This window comes from Onychomys torridus, chromosome 21, assembly GCF_903995425.1.
Source record: "Onychomys torridus chromosome 21, mOncTor1.1, whole genome shotgun sequence".
In the NCBI taxonomy this organism is placed as follows: domain Eukaryota; kingdom Metazoa; phylum Chordata; class Mammalia; order Rodentia; family Cricetidae; genus Onychomys; species Onychomys torridus.
Genome location: NC_050463.1, coordinates 5,021,768 through 5,039,768, shown reverse-complemented (window position 1 = coordinate 5,039,768; position 18,001 = coordinate 5,021,768). Strand labels below are relative to the sequence as shown.

The 18,001-nt window shown below is 43.2% G+C and overlaps 1 protein-coding gene across 1 annotated transcript; it reads right to left on the bottom strand.

Annotated features, from left to right (window-relative positions):
• Window positions 1-5,225: 5,225 nt before the first annotated feature.
• Window positions 5,226-16,965, bottom strand: LOC118571443 (interleukin-27 subunit beta-like). Its single transcript, XM_036170460.1, has 3 exons — window positions 16,727-16,965; window positions 16,310-16,488; window positions 5,226-5,920 (listed from the first exon to the last, which is right to left on the bottom strand). Exons 1-3 carry the CDS (start codon window positions 16,921-16,923, stop codon window positions 5,907-5,909), a joined length of 390 nt encoding a protein of 129 aa, XP_036026353.1. The 5' UTR covers window positions 16,924-16,965; the 3' UTR covers window positions 5,226-5,906.
• Between the last annotated feature and the right edge of the window lie 1,036 nt (window positions 16,966-18,001).

Here is an 18,001-nt window from a genome sequence, read left to right as displayed (position 1 = left end):
TCAGTGAGCTGCAGGTATCTCTGTTATAAAAAAGCACATGATTGGGCAGGGTGAGTGCCTTTCTGTATATTTTCCCAGCATACATTAATTCATACCATGTGAATGAGGGAAAACCAAACTGTTAGGTGTACAGTTTGGGGAGTTTAGCCTGAGCCACTCAAATTTCTGATTGGACAACTCACTCACGGTGGTAAGTGCAAATGTGTTTGTCTCACTTCAGTCAGGTGTGAGGATTAAGACACTGGGCATTTGGCTGTGGCTTGTGTGTGAGCATACAGCACTCAGCAGCTAACATTTCACACAGGGCAAGGTCATCCAGTCTCCTATAAATGTGGACTCGAGTTCTGTGCAGGATGATGAGTATAGATCTATTTGCATTCTTCTTCTTTTTCTAAAAGATTTATTTATTTATTATGTATACAGTGTTCTGTTTGCATGTATCCCTGCAGTCCAGAAGAGGGCGCCAGATCTCATTACAGATGGTTGTGAGCCACCATGTGGGTGCTGGGGATTGAACTCAATACCTCTGGAAGAACAGCCAGTGTTCTTAACCTGTGAGCCATCTCTCCAGCCCTGTTTGCATCCTTTTACATGCAGACATCCAGTTTGACCAGCACCCTTGTTGAACATGCCTTTTTCCAGTGTCTGTTTCTGGCTTCTTTATCAAAACCCAGGTGTCCATAGGAGTGTGGGTTCATGCCTGGGTCTTCATTATTTCATTGATGGACGCATTGGTTTTTATACCAGTACCATGCGGTTTTTATCACCATCCCTCTGTAGTACAGCATGCAGTCTAGAGTGGTGAGACCTCCAGCTGTTCTTTTTTTTGTTCAGAATTGCTTTAGCTATCCTTGGTGTTTTATTTTTCTATGTGAAGTTGAGGGTTTCCTTTTGATGTCAGTAAACATTGTGTTGGGATTTTGATGGAGGTTGCATTGAATATGTAGATTGTTTTTGGTAGGATTGCCATTTTTACTGTGTTAATCCTATCAATCTATGAGTGTGGGCGATCTTTCCGTCTTCTCATGTCTTCTTCAGTTTCTTCTTCAAAGACATGTTTTATCATAAAAGCCTTTCACTTGCTTGGTTTGAGTTACCCCAAGATATTTTATATAATTTGAGGCATTTTGAAAGATGTCCTTCCCCTGTTTTCTTTCTCAGTTCCTTTGCCATTTGTACATAGGAGAGCTGTTAATTTTTGTGAGATAATTGTACATCCAGCCACTTTGCTGAAAGTATTTATCAGCCATAGGAGTTCCTCTGTGGTACTTTTGGCCTGCTTACATACACTATCACATCATCTACAAATAAATATACTTTGAATTCTTCCTTCCCAATTTGTATTCCCTAGATCTCCCTCATTTGTCCTATTGCTTTAGCTAGGACTTCCAGATCTATAATGAATAGATATGGTGAGAGTGGACAGCCTTGTCTTGTTCCTGATTTTAGGTGAATAACTTTGAGTTTCTCTCCATTTAATTTGATGATGGCTGTTGGCTTGCTGGAAATTGCCTTTATTTTGTTTAGGTATGTTCCTTGTATCCCGTATCTCTGCAGGACATTTTTGTTTTGTTTTTGTTTTTTATTTTTTGCTTTTCGAGACAGGGTTTCTCTGTGTAGCTATGTGCCTTTCCTGCATCTTGCTCTGTAGCCCAGGCTGGCCTGGAACTCACAAAGATCTGCCTTCCTCTGCCTTCCGAGTACCTGGATGAAAGGCGTGTGCCACCACTGCCCAGCTTCTGCACGACTTTTATTATGAAGGGTGTTGGATTTTTGTCAAAAGACTTTTCTAATGACATGATCCTGACTCAGTTGTTTTTTCTTAATCATTAACCTAAGCCATAGTCTGTATTCTCCTCAATAGAAACTCATGTGTTCTATCAGTGTGACATTTCCTTGTTTCATTTTTTTTAATCCTCTACAGCCTGTGCTTTATTAGAGGCAGAGGCAGCATTTTATCCTATCTGTATCTGTGTAATTTTTCCCACTAAACTAACCTCTGTCATAATCCCTTACTGTATTTATTAAAGACCCTCAATCATCAAAATCCCATTTAAATGAACAACTATTGTTGTTTACGATCATTGCTTCAGTTAAACAGTACAGCCTAGGAAGAAGTCATTTTCATAATAATCCACAGGTAAAAATGCCCAGTACAACAGGATATTTCCAAGAGGTGATCATACTACATTAAGGGCAGTGGGGATCCCCCACACCTATTCATGCCATGCCAGATACCAGAGAAAAATGGCAGCGGCAAACATCCAAAGACACAGCAGTGGAAAGAAACATCCTGGGGTCGAGGCTCTTGGGTTCTTGCATATCTGAGGTTCACCCATCAGAATTTTATTTCTTGGTGGACCGATCCCCTGAAATCTGCTGCTCCTCTGACATGGATACTGGCAATCCCCCAACAGTATAACAGTTCATCTCAAATCAGCTATTCCATTAACTATCTCACTGTTTTATTGTGTTGAGTCCAAAGTTCTATAGCTTGTGCCAGTCTCTAATGAACTAGGCAGTTTGGATTTCTTTATGAAGTGTCAGTCCAGCTGCTGTAGCAGTAGCAGCCAGTGCATCAATGCCCATAACTACTGCAGTAATCAGTTTAAGCGTTCAATGTGTTCTTCTTAATATTCTTTCAGTGAGCTTTCTGCACGATGGTCATCACAGGTGAGTCTTGCATGGCCTTGATGACTTCACTGGCATCCAGACTGCTGGCCTTGGTCTAAGAATGTAGAAACTTTCATAGGTTACATGAACACAGTTATGAAGGATACAGTGTTCACAAGTGATGTTGTAATTATTAGGGTACCATTGTACAGGCCCCTTCAGTAGCCAATATCGTAATGATACACATAGTATAAAAGGATATCTTTGATTTAGTCTAAATGAAAAAGTTTCATCCTTAATGTTTAACTCTCCTTCCCACACTTTAAGAGGGTGGAAGGCACTTGCTAATTTCTTCAAGTTAGTCTGAACTGAATTGCCAAATTGTAGGAGAGGACTTCACATTCCAACTCCATGCCATTGAATAGGTTCATTAACAGTAGGGCTAATTTCTACAGTTGTGTTTTAACTATATTTGTGTCATGTCAATAATGAGTGAGAATCTTTTCCTTGAGGGGAGCCATAGGGGCTCCAATCAGTGACATCTCCATGGGAGATACTAATTATCCCCCGAGGTTTCTCTCTCTTACATGGTTGCCAATGTATCCAGATTCCTTGTTGGAAACCTACATCTCTCAGAACTGTAGATTTGTGGAACTAGTAGCATTAATCTCCTGTCTTGTAAAACCAGATGCATGAAGAATATAAAAGTTATTGTGATAATCTTGGGTAGTATTAACTGTAGATAGCCACACTTGAAAGGTTGTATTTACACATTGACTTCCATTTCCTATACAAATAGGAATTCCTTGTACCCCCACCGTATAATTCCTAATTTCTTTACTCTCCTCTGTAAGCTGAGCAGGACCTTGTTTGTCAAGAAGATTCATTAACCATCCCAGGAATATGCACATCCCCCAATTTACTGCTGAGTTAGTTGGAGGATTAGGAAAGTAGGCCCCTTTTGTATAATTGGCCCCGTTAGCTGCATAGTTACCACAGATAGCATAGCAAGGAACAGGTTTGTAGCATCCCGAGGTTTCTGAGCCAGTGGAACTACTGCCTCTCCTTGTCACACAAATTCTTAAGCTGTGCCCAGGGGGGTGGTGCAGCCATCCACTTCAAAGGCTTTTTGTATAATTCCCCCGCACCCCCAGAGGTATGTCATTCATCTCAGCAGCCAAAGTGTCTGAGAAATTCCTTTTGCTCATGCTGGACTGACTTCTCTCCATTTTGACGGGATCCACCTTTTGTCTCCTGTAGAAACGTAAGTTGGACCCCATTGTAACACTTTCCCTTGTTTTCATTTTGATGTTAAAACATCTTCAGCAGTTCCCCCCTGCTCCAGGCACAGTCTTTCAGCAGCTGCTGTCTCTGTGTCATTAGTTGAAAACTGTAAAGTTAATAAGGCATTATGCAGTCTATCTCTGGGGGTCCTTACCTTATATCCCCCTTTGTTTAAAGAGCATCTCTTTTAGTGTGTGATGAGATCTTTTAACAATTGCTTGACCTGTAGGATTATACAGTATCCTTGTAATTTGTTTTATGTTGTAACAGGCAAAACCAATTTTTTTTTTCTTTTTTTTTTTTTTCGAGACAGGGTTTCTTTCTCTGTAGCTTTGGAGCCTGTTCTGGAGTAGCTCTGTAGCCCAGGCTGGCCTGGAACTCACAGAGATCCTCCGGCCTCTGCCTCCCGAGTCCTGGGATTACAGGCGTGCGCCACCACCGCCCGATGCAAAAAATGTTTTATTTTACTGGAAACATAAGTTGGGCATTATTAGTTTTAATTTGTTTAATATGTCCATTACAGCTATTGTTTCTAATAAATGTGTAATTATAGAATCAGCCTTTTCAGAACTTAAGGTAAAGAGATGTCTATTGAATTCTAGAGTATGTTTACATACTCTAGAATTACTTCTTTACAAAGTATCAGAGCCCTTTTCCAGGAACCTTCAGGTGTATGTAAAACTACTGGAACCGATTTACATCTTGGTGTCCTAGTACAAAGCTATGGCCTTGGGTTAAAAGGCATGAACATTTTTAAGTCTAAATTCACTGAACAAAGGAGGTTGTGTAAGTGAAGGAGGAGGGAGTTGAACATGCCTGCAGGGTTCTGTATCCTCTCTAATGCTAACCTATCTCTAAAAGCTGAAAACAGTCAAATGCACAGAAATTTAAATACTCCTGAAAACTGTAACCAATGCTTTATCAGTTTGTCAAAACTGCATTTATTAAAGCTAACACTTTCAACTTCTGCAGTAATATCTGAAACCAGTTGATCCTGTAGCATGTAGTCTGTGAATGAGGCACACCTGTATGTATTTTTATAGGAAACTTACTAATGAACTACTAAGGTGCTTGTATCCTTGGGTTTGTGGGTGATTTTAACTGGCAAATCTCTTAGTACCCTGGTCATCAAACACCATCAGATCTGAGGATACATAAATGAGTAGGAGGGAGCCAGCTTTCCAGTTACCCAAGTCTCTCTGTGGTTATTGGGAAAAAATCTCAGAGGTAGCACTTGTACAGGTGTCCAGCCCAGAGGATCTGACAGATTCTTCGTGGAGTAGAAATTTGGGGAGACTGGCCTACCTGTCTTGGCAGAGTGGCACAATTGTTCCCCTAGTGCTCCACTTATTCACAGTCTGGACATGATCTCAGCAGCAGTTAAAGGTGTAAAGAGCTTTTCGCTGTTTGGCTGGCTTTATGAGTGACTTTGACTGACTTGGAGATGTAGAAACGTGAATCTCTATTCTACATCTGTGTCACACAAGAAACATTTGACCATGGGAATGCAGTGTGGAAACCCTTTATTTGTTTCTTCCTTTACCAGGTGTGTCATCTGTCACTCTGGATACAATCCATGTGAGCATAAGGGATATGGAAAGAAGCACTGTAGTTCTGTCTCTCTCAGAACAATTGGGAGATATGTGATAGTCCCCACTATGAGAATACATGATGACTGTGATACAAGTTTACAATTAACTGGTGTTCCAACTTCAGTGGGAATTCATCCACAAATCTCTTTGGAGAAAATGAGCACCAGGAATATTTAGCCATTTGTCTTACAATTGGTGCCTGTTTATGGCACAAATTCATTAATAAGACACTTATGCCCTTGAAGGCCCCTTGGTTCAGTCTTTAGCTGTACACGGCCGAGTCTCCTTGGCTTCTTCTCTGCTGGTGGGTGGTGGCCTCTCTCTGGATCCCCATCTCCGATTGCTACCAGACTGGGTAAGCTGCCTTGAAACTCCCTCAGACGTCTTCTGTTCTATGCACTCAGCAGACTTGGTGAGTCAATTAAAATATCCTAAAGGGAGGAATTAGTTACAAGAGAAATGTTTTCCACATTAAAAAAATGGGAAACGTTTTAACAATGGAGGAAATTTGCTGTCTGACAACACATTAGGCAGACTGACAATGGAACAATTTACAAGAGGATAAGAAATGTTGATGGGATTTATATAACGTCAACTATGAATATTATTTGATTGGTCATTTTTATTTTAGCATTAAAAAGTTGGTTAATTTGAGTGCCAACATAAAATTTTAGAAAAACTTGTTAAAGCAAATCATAGAGAAATTCAGATTCAGGCAGAACAATTCATTTATTTATTTATTTTATAAATCATTATTTTATTTATTATGTACACAGTGTTCTGTCTACACACCATAAGAGGGCACTAGATCTCATTATAGATGGTTGTGAGCCACCATGTGGTTGCTGGGAATTGAACTCAGGACCTCTGGAAGAGTAGCCAGTGCTCTTAACCTCTGAGCCATCTCTCCAGCCCCAAGCAGAAGAATTTAAAGGTGAACCTATCTCAGCATTGAATTACATGGTTACAGAGAAGCAGCCTGTTTTCAAACCATCAACCTTAATCAATATAGTACACTTACAGGAATTGCCAGGTGCTCAAGGCTGTGTACGAGCTAACTGGACTCCAGTGGAAAAGTCAGTCTATCTGATATTTATAGAAGCTATTGTCTCATATTGTATGCATTCTCCATTTTTAAAGCAGATGTTAAACTCTTGACCTACTTGTAATAGAATTATTCCCTCAAGACTAGAAAGATTTGGTTACAGCTGTCTTACAGGCTGGGCCACAGTTACAATGGAAGACCTGGTGGAAAGACCTGGCTAAGACTATAGAACAATGATGTATGGCTAGTGGCTTTGAAATTTCCCAAGTTCAGCTACTTGGAGAAGGTGATTAATGTAATTTTCCCAAGTTCCAGCTGTGAGAAAAATCCTCCCAGAGTCCTGGGTAAGATGCTGTATCTTGTGTGGGGAATCTGAGGGAAAGGAATCTATGTACACTACATTCTTTTGTCTGTTTACTTTATGACTAAAGTCTATCTATACAGCTTCAGTTCTGTCCTGAATCTTGGTTTCTCTATGTAGCTACCTTTTCTGACCCCTCATAACCCTGGTAATAACTAAGCCCTTATGCTTTTGGTTTCATCTTTGTCCTCTGTTGCTTCAACCTCCATCTATCCTTCATGGGTCCTTACCCCTGGTCCTGATAAACTCTACAAGAGATCTGCTTTACCCTCTACAGAATCTCTGTTCCTCTCTTCTGTGTCTGCCTGTGGAATTCTGCTCCAGTTCTTAGTGCACCTGGTTATACAAAAAGCCTTATTGTCATCAATCTCGCTGTCATGCTCCTAGTCCTGAAGGAAGGGGATGGTCTGAGCTTCATTTGCACTAGAAACAAAGCTATACATGTAGGAGCCAGGTTGCCTCTGAACAGACAATTTTTTATCATGTTTATTTACAGATAATTCACTTACTATACAATTTTGCTGTTTGCACAATTGGATAGACGTTAGTCCGGCATCCTCATAGGCCCATGTCACCATCATTATGTCCTTTTTTAGAACATTGCTGTCTTCAATTTCTTTCCATTTTTTTAAATGCCATTTATTGGAGGGAGGAGGTCTTAAAAATAGGCTTACCAAACAATGGGAGAATCCTGAAGGGGAGAAGTTCCCTTCTGATCTTAATGGACATCTTACCTTAGTCAGGGGCTTCAGAAACCTAGCAGGTGGTCTGATAACCATTCTGTTACTTGCTTGTTTTTCAATGCTCTATTTGGGGTGGCCCTATCTTTGGATGTGGCTCAAAGGAAATATTTGCAAAAGGCAGGTACCCAATTCAAATGCTAAAAAAGGGAGTCAGGAGCTCAGGCAGAAAGTTCTGCCTGTGTGACTTTATTGAAGTACTTTGAGCATATATGCCTGAGAGGGAGGTTCACACACACAGTTTGAGATGATGAGGACAAGAATTTCATTGAAGACGCAGCTGAATATTAAAGCTGTATAACACTAAATATTTTGTGATAAATGACTTCCCACTTGACAGACCATGGGTTGGTGAAAATATAGATGATCATATACGTCAGGACTCCCTATATCATTACCTTGTGGCTCAGCACAGTGATTGTACTGATAACAAAAAGCCAATCTTTATATGATGACCACACCCTAATTTTATGCTGAATGGTAGCCCTGAGTGCTTGGGACAGACCTGAAGAAGCAGGAAAGAAAATGGAGTCATTTATGAGAGTTATACAGGGCCCAAAAGAAACATTCACAAATTTCTTACAACGCTGTCTTCATCAGTAAATAGATGATACCAAATTCAGAAGCTAGAGAAATAATGATTGAATCTCTGGCTTTTGAAAATGCCAATGCAGCATGCAAAAGGATAATTAGGGCGTTAAAGGTGTGCTCAGCACCCTTGGAATAATGGATCAGAGATACAATTAATATTGAATCTCATGATGAGGATATTTGGATAGAAGAGGTGATTTCCTGAGGATTGAAGAAAAATGTCAGTTGCTTTAATTATGGTAAGCAAGGTCACCTAAAAAGCGACTATAAACAGGGCATTCCTAGAAATGTTTCTTCAAGGAACAATGGCAGCAGAATGCCCCTCCTTTCTAGATTATGCAGAAGGTGTGGTAAAAGCAAACAGTGAACTAATGAATGTAGATCAGTAAGGGACAGACAAAGTAATCCTTTAACTTTGCCATTGGGAAACTCCCAGAGCAATTAAATAACCAAGTGCTTATTGTAATAAACCATACTGCTCAGTGTGATAAAACAGCTACAGCAGAGAGAACAAAAAAATTCAGGAAAAACCATAAAGTGAATTTTTTGGCAAACTTCTATAAATGAACAAAGACCAAAAATTAAAAATCCAAATAAATGATGTTCTTCTTGAGGGTCTTGTAGACACAGGTGTGGATGTAACAGTCATTGCACCAGAATCTTGGTATCCAAATTGGTCTCTTCAGGAGGTAAATGTTCAGCTGTTAGGGATTGGAACATTATCTCAAGTGAAACAGAGCATAAGATGGGTCAAGTGTATAGGGCCAGAAGGACAGACAGGAAAATTAAACGCATATGTGGCTATCATAGCTATGAATTCATAGGGCCGTGATTTATTACAACAGTGGACTATCCACATTATCATTCCTCCAATCTCAGAAACAGACCACAAACTAACACTTTTCTGAGAAAAATATTAGAAGATATTATAAAGAACAGTCACCAGCCATCCAGATTGTACAAGAACAGGGCACAACAGGTGCCGATCTTTCAAAGACTCTATCAGCCCTGCCTTTAAAATGGTTAACAGACAAACCTGTATGGGTTCAGCAATGGCATTTAACAACAGAGAGACTAGAGGCCTTAGAACAGCTGGTGCAAGAGCAGTTAAATGGTCAGCATTTTGGAGAATCACCTAGGCCTTGGAAGTCTCCTGTATTTGTTATTAAAAAGCAATCTGGTAAGGGGAGAATGGTAACAGACCAAAGAGCAATTAACAAGGTAATTCAACCAATGGGCTCTCTACAATCTGGAATTCCTTTGCCTACTGTGCTACCTAAAGGATGGCCTCTCTTTTGTTTTTTGGATGCCCTCTTATAGTTACCAATTTAAAAGACTGTTGCTTCTCAATACCCTTACAAGAAAGGGATGGAAAGATTTGCCTTCACGGTGCCTTCTTAATAATAATAATTCTTAATAATTCTCAGTTGGTTAAGAGATATCAATGGAGGGTTCTTCCATAGACAATGTTAAATAGCCTAGCCCTGTGCCAATATTTTGTATGACACCCATTGAAACTACTACGTAAACAATTTCCCAATCTAATATTTCATTACATGGATGATATTTTACTAGCTGATTCAGTTGCAGATACTTTAAAAGAATGTTTTAAGAAGAAAAGGAAATGTTGCCTTGTTGGAGATTACAAATTGCTCCTGGAAAGATACAAAGAGGAGATTCTATTAATTTTTTAGGATATAAAAATAGGTCTAGGGGAAGTAGATTTAGCTCAGTGGTAGAGCGTTTGCCTAGCAAGCACAAGGCCTTGGGTTCAGTCCTCAGCTCTGGAAAAAAGAAAAAAAAATAGGTTTATACAATATCAGACTCCAAAAAGGGCAAATTGGAGAGATCATTTATGGCCTCTTTTATTTTGTTATTTTTTTTGGAGTTGAAGATCAAACCCAGGGCCTTGCACTTGCTAGGCAAGCGCTCTACCACTGAGCTAAATGCCCTACCCCTATTTATGGGCTGTTAATGACTTTCAAAAATTATTTGGAAACATTTCCTATTTAAGGATTGCTGTTGGAGTTAAAAAAATGATGAACTGAGTAATCTGTTCAGAACCTTAGAGGGTGACAAGGATTTAAATAGTCCAAGATATTATCAGCTGAAGCTGAGAGAGAATTGGGTTTTGAGGAAATGAAAATACAGGATACACATGTGGATCCTGTGGATCCAAATCTTGATTGCATTTGGCTATTTTACACTCTAAGCATTTTCCTACAGAAATCCAGAGAGAAGATATTATAGAGAATGGATATTTCTAACAAAGAAACGGAGTAAAAAATCAAGTACTTATGTGAAAAAGATTTGAGGTGATTTCATTTATCTATCTATAAATTAGTTTATTTTTGTTTTTTGAGACAGGGTTTCTCTGTGTAGCTTTGCGTCTTTCCTGGATCTTGCTCTGTAGACCAGGCTGGCCTCGAACTCACAGAGATCCACCTGGCTCTGCCTCCCAAGTGCTGGAATTAAAGGCTTGTGCCACAACCATGCACCCGGCTGAGTTGTTTTTAAAAGGAAAATCGAGACTCCATCAATTATTAGAAATAGACCCAGCAGAAATTGTAGCACATTAAACTAATAATGAAATAGACAAATTATGGGTAGAAAGTGAAGCTTGGCAAAGAGCTTGCAGCAATTTTTTGGGAGAGATTAACAACAAACATCTAAAACAATAGAATTCATCTTATAAAGAGAGCTAACTGGATCCTTCCTTGAATTGTACAGGAAAAACCAATATCTGGGGCTTGTACATTTTTTTTTTATTTTCGAGATAGGGTTTCTCTGTGTAGCTTTGTGCCTTTTCTGGAGCTCACTTGGTAGCCCAGGTTGGCCTCGAACTCACAGAGATCCGTCTGGCTCTGTCTCCTGAATGCTGGGATTAAAGGCATGAGCCACCACCACCTGGCTTTTTTTTTTTTTTTTTTTTTACATTTTTTTACATTTTATAGAGATGCAAACAAACAAGGAAAGGCAGGTTACCAATCAGAAAATTGAATAAAGTGATTCAAAGTCCTTATAATTCTGTCCAAAAATCAGAATTATATGCTACTTTGATGGTATTAATGGATTTTTCAGAACCTCTCAACAGAGTTACTGACTCTGAGCATGCTGACAGAGTGGTCTTATATATTGAGACTGCAGAGTTTATCTCTGATGAGTCAGAATTAACTGAGAAGTTCCAAGAGTGAGAAAGGTACGTGCACCTTAAGCAGTGCATCCACCCCGGCCACCTCTAGAAAGGGAGAATGGTTGCCAGGTTAGCATGGCTGGAGTTGGGTCCCTTATCAGCCTGAGCATGAGTGACAGGAGGAGTGAAGGTGGGAGCCAGAGTGGGGTGGCTGGAGTGGCCTGATATCAGAGAGGAGCAGGAGCGGAAGGTCGGATAGGCAGAGGGTCATTGGTAGGGTCCAGAGCAGTAGTCAGTGGTTCCTCAGGTTAGGTTGCAGAGCCAAGAGCACATGGGCAGGAGAGAGGAATCAGGAAGGGAGGGTTGAGAGCTGAGGTTAACAAAGAAAGCTTGGATGTAAGGTAACTCTTTCCATTTGGCCATTCCCTGGCAGAAGTTAGATAATGCCCATAAAATATTGGGGTCTAGCGAACCACTAGGTGTCCATTTTTTATTGTTACCTAAGGGGTATTTAGACTATTTCTTAGTGCAGAGGTGGACAAGCTTAGAGGTCTTTAAGGAAGGCATTAAGCTGAGAGGCTTAAATTTCTAGAAGACATCGCAGAGGGGAGGTGGGAATAATAAGGTTGGAAGCCTTATTTCCCATGGCCGCAGCAGAGTGAAAAAAAAAAGAAAGAAATGAAAACCAACAAACAAATGTGATCCCAGACTACAGTCTCAGGCATCCCTGAGATCAAGTGAGGACTGGCGATTGGCACAAGTCATTCAATGCTTCGTCAAGGCAGAGAATGAGGGCCGGGGCATACATAGTGTGAGGGTGAAGGTCTGACGGCAGCTGGTACAGGTCATTCAGTGCTCTGGCACAGCCGACGACTAGGGTCCCACACTGAGAATGACACTTCTGCCAGCAGTCATGGGAAATGGCTGGATATTTACATCTGCGATGGGGCCAACAGTAGCCAATGAAGACTCTGGATGGGAGTTCCACCAATTCCCTGGACCAGAAGTGTGCCAGACAATATACTGCTGTTCCCATGGGTCCAGGGGTCTGTTTACACTGGGAAACTCACCAACTGAAGCAGCTGATGTTGTGTGGAGCGTTCCAGTGGCCGGGCAAATGGAAAAGTTGGCAGTTTTAGATCAAGCAAACCCCAGTACAAGGTCCCAGGTGCAGAATGCCAGAAGGGCTTACTTTTGTCTCTGCACCAATGTTATGATGTGGCGCCATGTTATTTATTAAGTGACACTGTTTACCATGCAAGAAAAGCCAGAAGGTACAACAAAACCAAGTATTAGATTTTATGAAGGGAACAGAGGGGATGTGCATAGGCTTATGGAATGACCATGCAGGAGGAGAGGGAAGGCATGGGTGGGACCCACTTTTATAGGTACCCAGGCACACAGGTGCACATATGGGCTTATGTACCTAGGTCATGTATGTTCATAACTTACATGACCACGCTGTGTGCAGATTATGTGATCATGCAGCACATAGATTAAGGAGGATGTTCGGCCTTAGGATGACCAAGCATCATGCATGTTCATTTAGCTGGGCGAGTGGCTAGGAATTCTAACACAGATATTGGGATAATTGCTGAAAGATCAGAGAGACAACGGAACAATCCATTGCCAAATCTAACCTAACCAACTCCCCGAATCCTCTGACTGTTTGCCTCTGCATTCTCAGCCAAAAAAACTTCTCAGCTGATAGACTTCAGCCAAAAGAGCCTTTATTCCTTTCTCCTCACACCTTTTATACCTTTCTCTGCCAAGCCACTTCCTTAGTACTGGGATGAAAGGTGAGTGATTCCCAAATATTGAGTTTAAAGGCAAGTATTGGGTTAAAGGTGTGTGCCACCACTGCCTGGATGTTTCTCTCCTAGACTGAATCAATCTCATTTAGTCCAGGGTAGCTTTGAATTCACAGAGATGCAGATGGATCTCTGCCTCCTGAGGGCTAGGATTAAAGGTGTGTGCCACCACTGCCTAGAGTCTATATTTAATCTAGTGGTTGGCTTGTTCCTCTGATCCTCAGGCAAGATTTATTTGATATACAATATATCAGTACAAAATCCTAGATTTTTTTTTTTAATTTAAAGATTTATTGCATATACCGTGTATGTATGCCTGCAGGCAGAGGGCACCACATCTCATTACAGATGGTTGTGAGCCACCACGTGGTTGCTGGGAATTGAACTCAGGACCTCTGGAAGAGCAGCCAGTGCTCTTAACCTCTGAGCCACCTCTCCAGTGTCATAGTCCTTGTCTTATGAAAGTTACTCACCTTAAAGAGGACTAGAACATAAAGTCCTTTTCTTATGAAAGCTCCTAACTTATCGTAAACTTTCAAAGATAATTAAGAAATACAAGTTAATGGTTAGTCACCTTTTAAATGATCAAATTCTTTAATATGCTCAGAACTATACTCATAGTCATGCAAAGTCGTAGTGTAATTAATTAAAAGAATAAGCCTTATTTGGCCCCTTTTAAGTATTTTAAAAATTAATCCTAAAACAAGTCATTAGAAGCAAGAAAATATTTCTATTCAGATAGATCTAAAAGACAGAAAGCTGTTAAAAGGGAGGGATTCCAAAAGAAATTACTGGAAGGAAGCAAGCCTCTCTCAGAGCCCTCGGACGTCCCACTCCTGACAGAAACTTCTAGACTCTGAGCACTTAGGTTTAGAACTTTCCACACAAGGGAAGGAAGCGAAGGGAAGCAGTTTGCTTTGGTTCTCTTGGAGTTTATCTGGCCAGCTACTGCGATTCTGTTGACGTCACTTTCGTGGGCTGTCTTACAGGCTGCTGCTTACGTCTCATTGGCTGCCATGTCTGTCCATCAATGTCGCTTGTGTGCATTCGTTCCCTTCCTGAATGCCTGTACGTGAGGCAGTAAACAAAGGTTCCGGGAGCATCTTGATCCCGCATGCACTATGCTGTAAAGTGCAGAGAAAGCTACCTGGAGTCTATAAGGTTTTGTCCCGCACCGCTGCTCTATTGATGTTTATTGATGTTGTTTGTTTTTGAGTCAGGGTCTCACTCTATATATAGCCCTGGCTGTCCTGACACTCACCATGTAGCCCAGGCTGGTCCCGAACTCATAGAGATCCTCCTGTCTCTGCCTTCCCAATGCTGAGATTAAAGGAGTGGCTGCCCTGGCCCCGTTCTGTTCTTTCTTCGTTTCTGATGCTGGGGATCGAACCCAGGGTCTTTGCACATGCCAGGCGGGCATTCCACCACTGAGCCACTACCCAGCCCTCTAATCTTTTGAGACAGCCTCTGCCTAAAATGCCCAGAGGGAGCTCCCTGTATCCCAGGTTGGCCGTAAATTTGCAGCAATCTTACTGCAAGTCTCTTGAGTAGCTGGAAATCAGTGGCCTGCCTGATTTTTACTATGTTTTGTTGTTGTTGGTTTTTTATTTTTTATTTTTTCTCTTTTATAAGGTGCACACCTTCCGCGGAATCGGGCTTGATTGTGGGGAGCAGGGAGCCAGGTTAGGAGCAGCTCAGCTGATTCATCCATCAGGCACTGATTCCCGCCTTCATTCATTCATACATTTGCATGTCTTCAGACACCACTGATGCATTTGCTCTGTTTTTTTACTCATTCATTTATACCATCAGTTCATTCCTTCACTTGTTCATTCAAGCCTTCACTAATTCCTTAACTTAGTCACCAGCTCACTCACATTTATGTATTGTTTGGTTCACGTGCAGATCTACTCACTGATTCATTAACTCGTTCATTGTAATGCATCCATTCATTGAATGCATTAGTTTCTTCACTTAGCCATTTGTACACTCATTCATTCATGCTTTTATTGCACCATTAGGTCATTCAGTATTTATGTCCTCAGTCATTAGTTCCTTCACTCACTCATTGTATCATTTATTCATTCACTCATTCATTCATTCACCATCTGCTCCAGGAGCAAGCATTTGTTGAATCGCCATTGTCTCCGCTGAGGGGACTCATGACAGACAAAAAGAAAATTTCAGAGTGAAGGTCCCGAATGGCTGAAGGGCTTTTCTGAGACACCATTCTGATTGCGCAGGTCACGCTGGAGGACATTGGTGCGTCCTCAGAGAGTGTTACTTTTCTCTGCCTGCCTCTAGAACACTGCCTCATGCCAACACAAGGTCTACACCCATAAGCCATCTCCCTACCCTCCCTGGCCCTCAGCATCCACAGATCTCCTTCTGCCTCTAGATCCCCCTGTCCTGGAGTCCACACTGTGGTTTGTGTCTGGGTTGCTCACTGAGCACTGTGCCTTCGAGGTCCCTCCACACGTCTTCAGGGCTGAGTGGTGTTCCCCAGTGTAGACAGATGGGCATTGTGTGTCCATCCATCCACAGGAAGACCTGTGACACGGGCTGCCCCCTTCTGGATGCTGTGAATAAGGTTGCCAAGGATTTGTAGGGATGAACATTTTTATTTCTGTTGAGCAGATACCTGGGAGTGGAGATCATGTGGAGACTCCATGTTTAACCCTTTGAGGGCGGTGTAGTCTTTCACTGAACTTTTCTGGTCTCTGTCTCTGTCTCTCGCTCTCCCGTTAGTGACATGATCTTGGGGTTATTGACCCCGAAATATCTCAAACTGGCTCTGTAGACCAGGATGGCCTTGTAATCTCAGAGATTTGCCTACCTTTGGGATTAAAGCCCTGTATGACATCCTGGCCTTAGTCCTCCCTAACCGCAATTGTTACTTATGTGTACTTTGGGACGGCTTCATTGGGGATCCTTCGCAAAATCAAGGACCTAAGAAGGCCAAGGAACAAAGCCATGCCAACACCCCTGGCAGGCTGGAGCCTGGGGTGTGGGGAAGTAACAGGAGACCAGTGAGTCTGGAGCAGAACCTGGGGAGGGAGGCTGAGGGGACCCACAGGACCATGGGGACCCGCGTAGTGGAGGGCAGGAACTGCAAGGGCCTGGAAGGACAGACACTCACTGATCCGCTCCGCCACAAAGGCCAGGAGGCTGCTGCTGGCGCCGCCGGGCTGCACCGCCGTGACATTGAACAAGTATGGCACCATGGAGAACAGTTGCACGCGGGGGATGGTGCACCGAGTGGCCTGGGGGTTCGGCTGTAGGCAGAGCCGGCTCTGCTGCTGGGCGGCCACACCGAGCCTGCGTGGGAAGCACCGTGGGGGTCACGAAGGGCACTGGGTGTCCACGCGGCCCCAGCCCACCCACAGCTGACCGTGGGACCCGGACAAGCTCAGGGGACACCGCTGGTGTGGATCCTCGTTCTGTTATTTTGGAGACAGGCTCCTGTGGGTCTCAGGCTGCCTCCGCCCCTGAGTGGAGCGGGACAATGGAATCTCTTGGTTCCCCACTTCATCCTGGCCCCTCTCCATTCTCTGACCTGTAAGTGGCAATGTAGGACATGGTGGAGTTGGGAGCCCCCAGCGGCGTCCAGGAGCAGTCCACGGCAACGGGGTACCGAGAGGTATGGGGGGGTGGGAGGTGGGCAGGTCCGGGGAATTGCCCAGATAAGGGGAGAGACAGGAGTAGGGGTCTTGCCAGGAAAGAAGACAAATGGAAAGTCGGGCAACTTGTCATCCCAGCGTGTGGGAAGTAAGCAGTGGTTCCTTCCCAAGAGCTGCTCAGGATCTCGACTACTGGGTATTTTTTTTAAAAAAGAGATTTATATATTTGTTATGTAGACAACATTCTGCCTCACGCGAGGAGAGGGCGGGAGATCTCATTATAGATGGCGGTGAGCCATCACGTGGTTGCTGGGAATTGAACTCAGGACCTCTGGAAGAACAGCCAGTTGCCTTAACCTCTGACCCATCTTCCCGCCCTAAAACGTGTAGCTGGGTCTGGCCTTGAACTCGTGATCCTCCTGCCTCCGCGTCCTTCAGCAAATCCTACTGGCGTGCTCCAGCACAACCGGCCAGCTGCATCTTTTCTCAGCACTCTGTCTCCAGGAGAGCTGCCCCTGTCACTCAGGCATCACTAGCCAATCATGGCCTCCAGATGGACTGCCAGTCAGAATGGGGGCGGGCACTTCCGATCCACCTTGGTGAAGGCTCCCGGGTCTCGGCGACTGGGGCAGGGAGACCTTCGTGTTCCGGGAGCTGCGCTGAGACCCGCTGGGGTGAGGAGAGCGGGGCGAGCGGGGAATCCGCCATGGTGAGTGAGCGGCCGCCGTCCCCACGCGGGGAGGAGCCCTGGGAACCTGTGTGTGTGTAGGGTTCTCCTAAGGCTGTGGGACACAGCAGCGCAGCACAGTGAGGTCACACGAGGGCCATGACACTTCCGGGAGATGGGCGGGACCAGCGGATCGAGTAATTACGTGGGGCCTCCAGGTGCGCCTGCGCAGAGCGTGGGAGGCGGGAACCTTTGTGTGGATACATCCTTGTTAACTTTATGGTGCAGGGCGCGTGTATGCGCGGTTTTTACTGTCTCCCGGGAAGGCAGTCTTTTCTTGAGAAGCATTTCTCAGTATACACCAGGCTGGCCTCAAACTCTCGGAGATCTGTCTGCTTCGCCTCCCAAGTGCTGGGTTTAAAGGTGTGCGCCCCCACCACCGCCCAGTTCAGTGCAGTCTTTAATGCAGTTTCATTCATAGTTTGAAGTCAGATGGTGTCACTGTGTGTACTAGTTATTCAGTCATGTGCTGATCAGTTTTTCA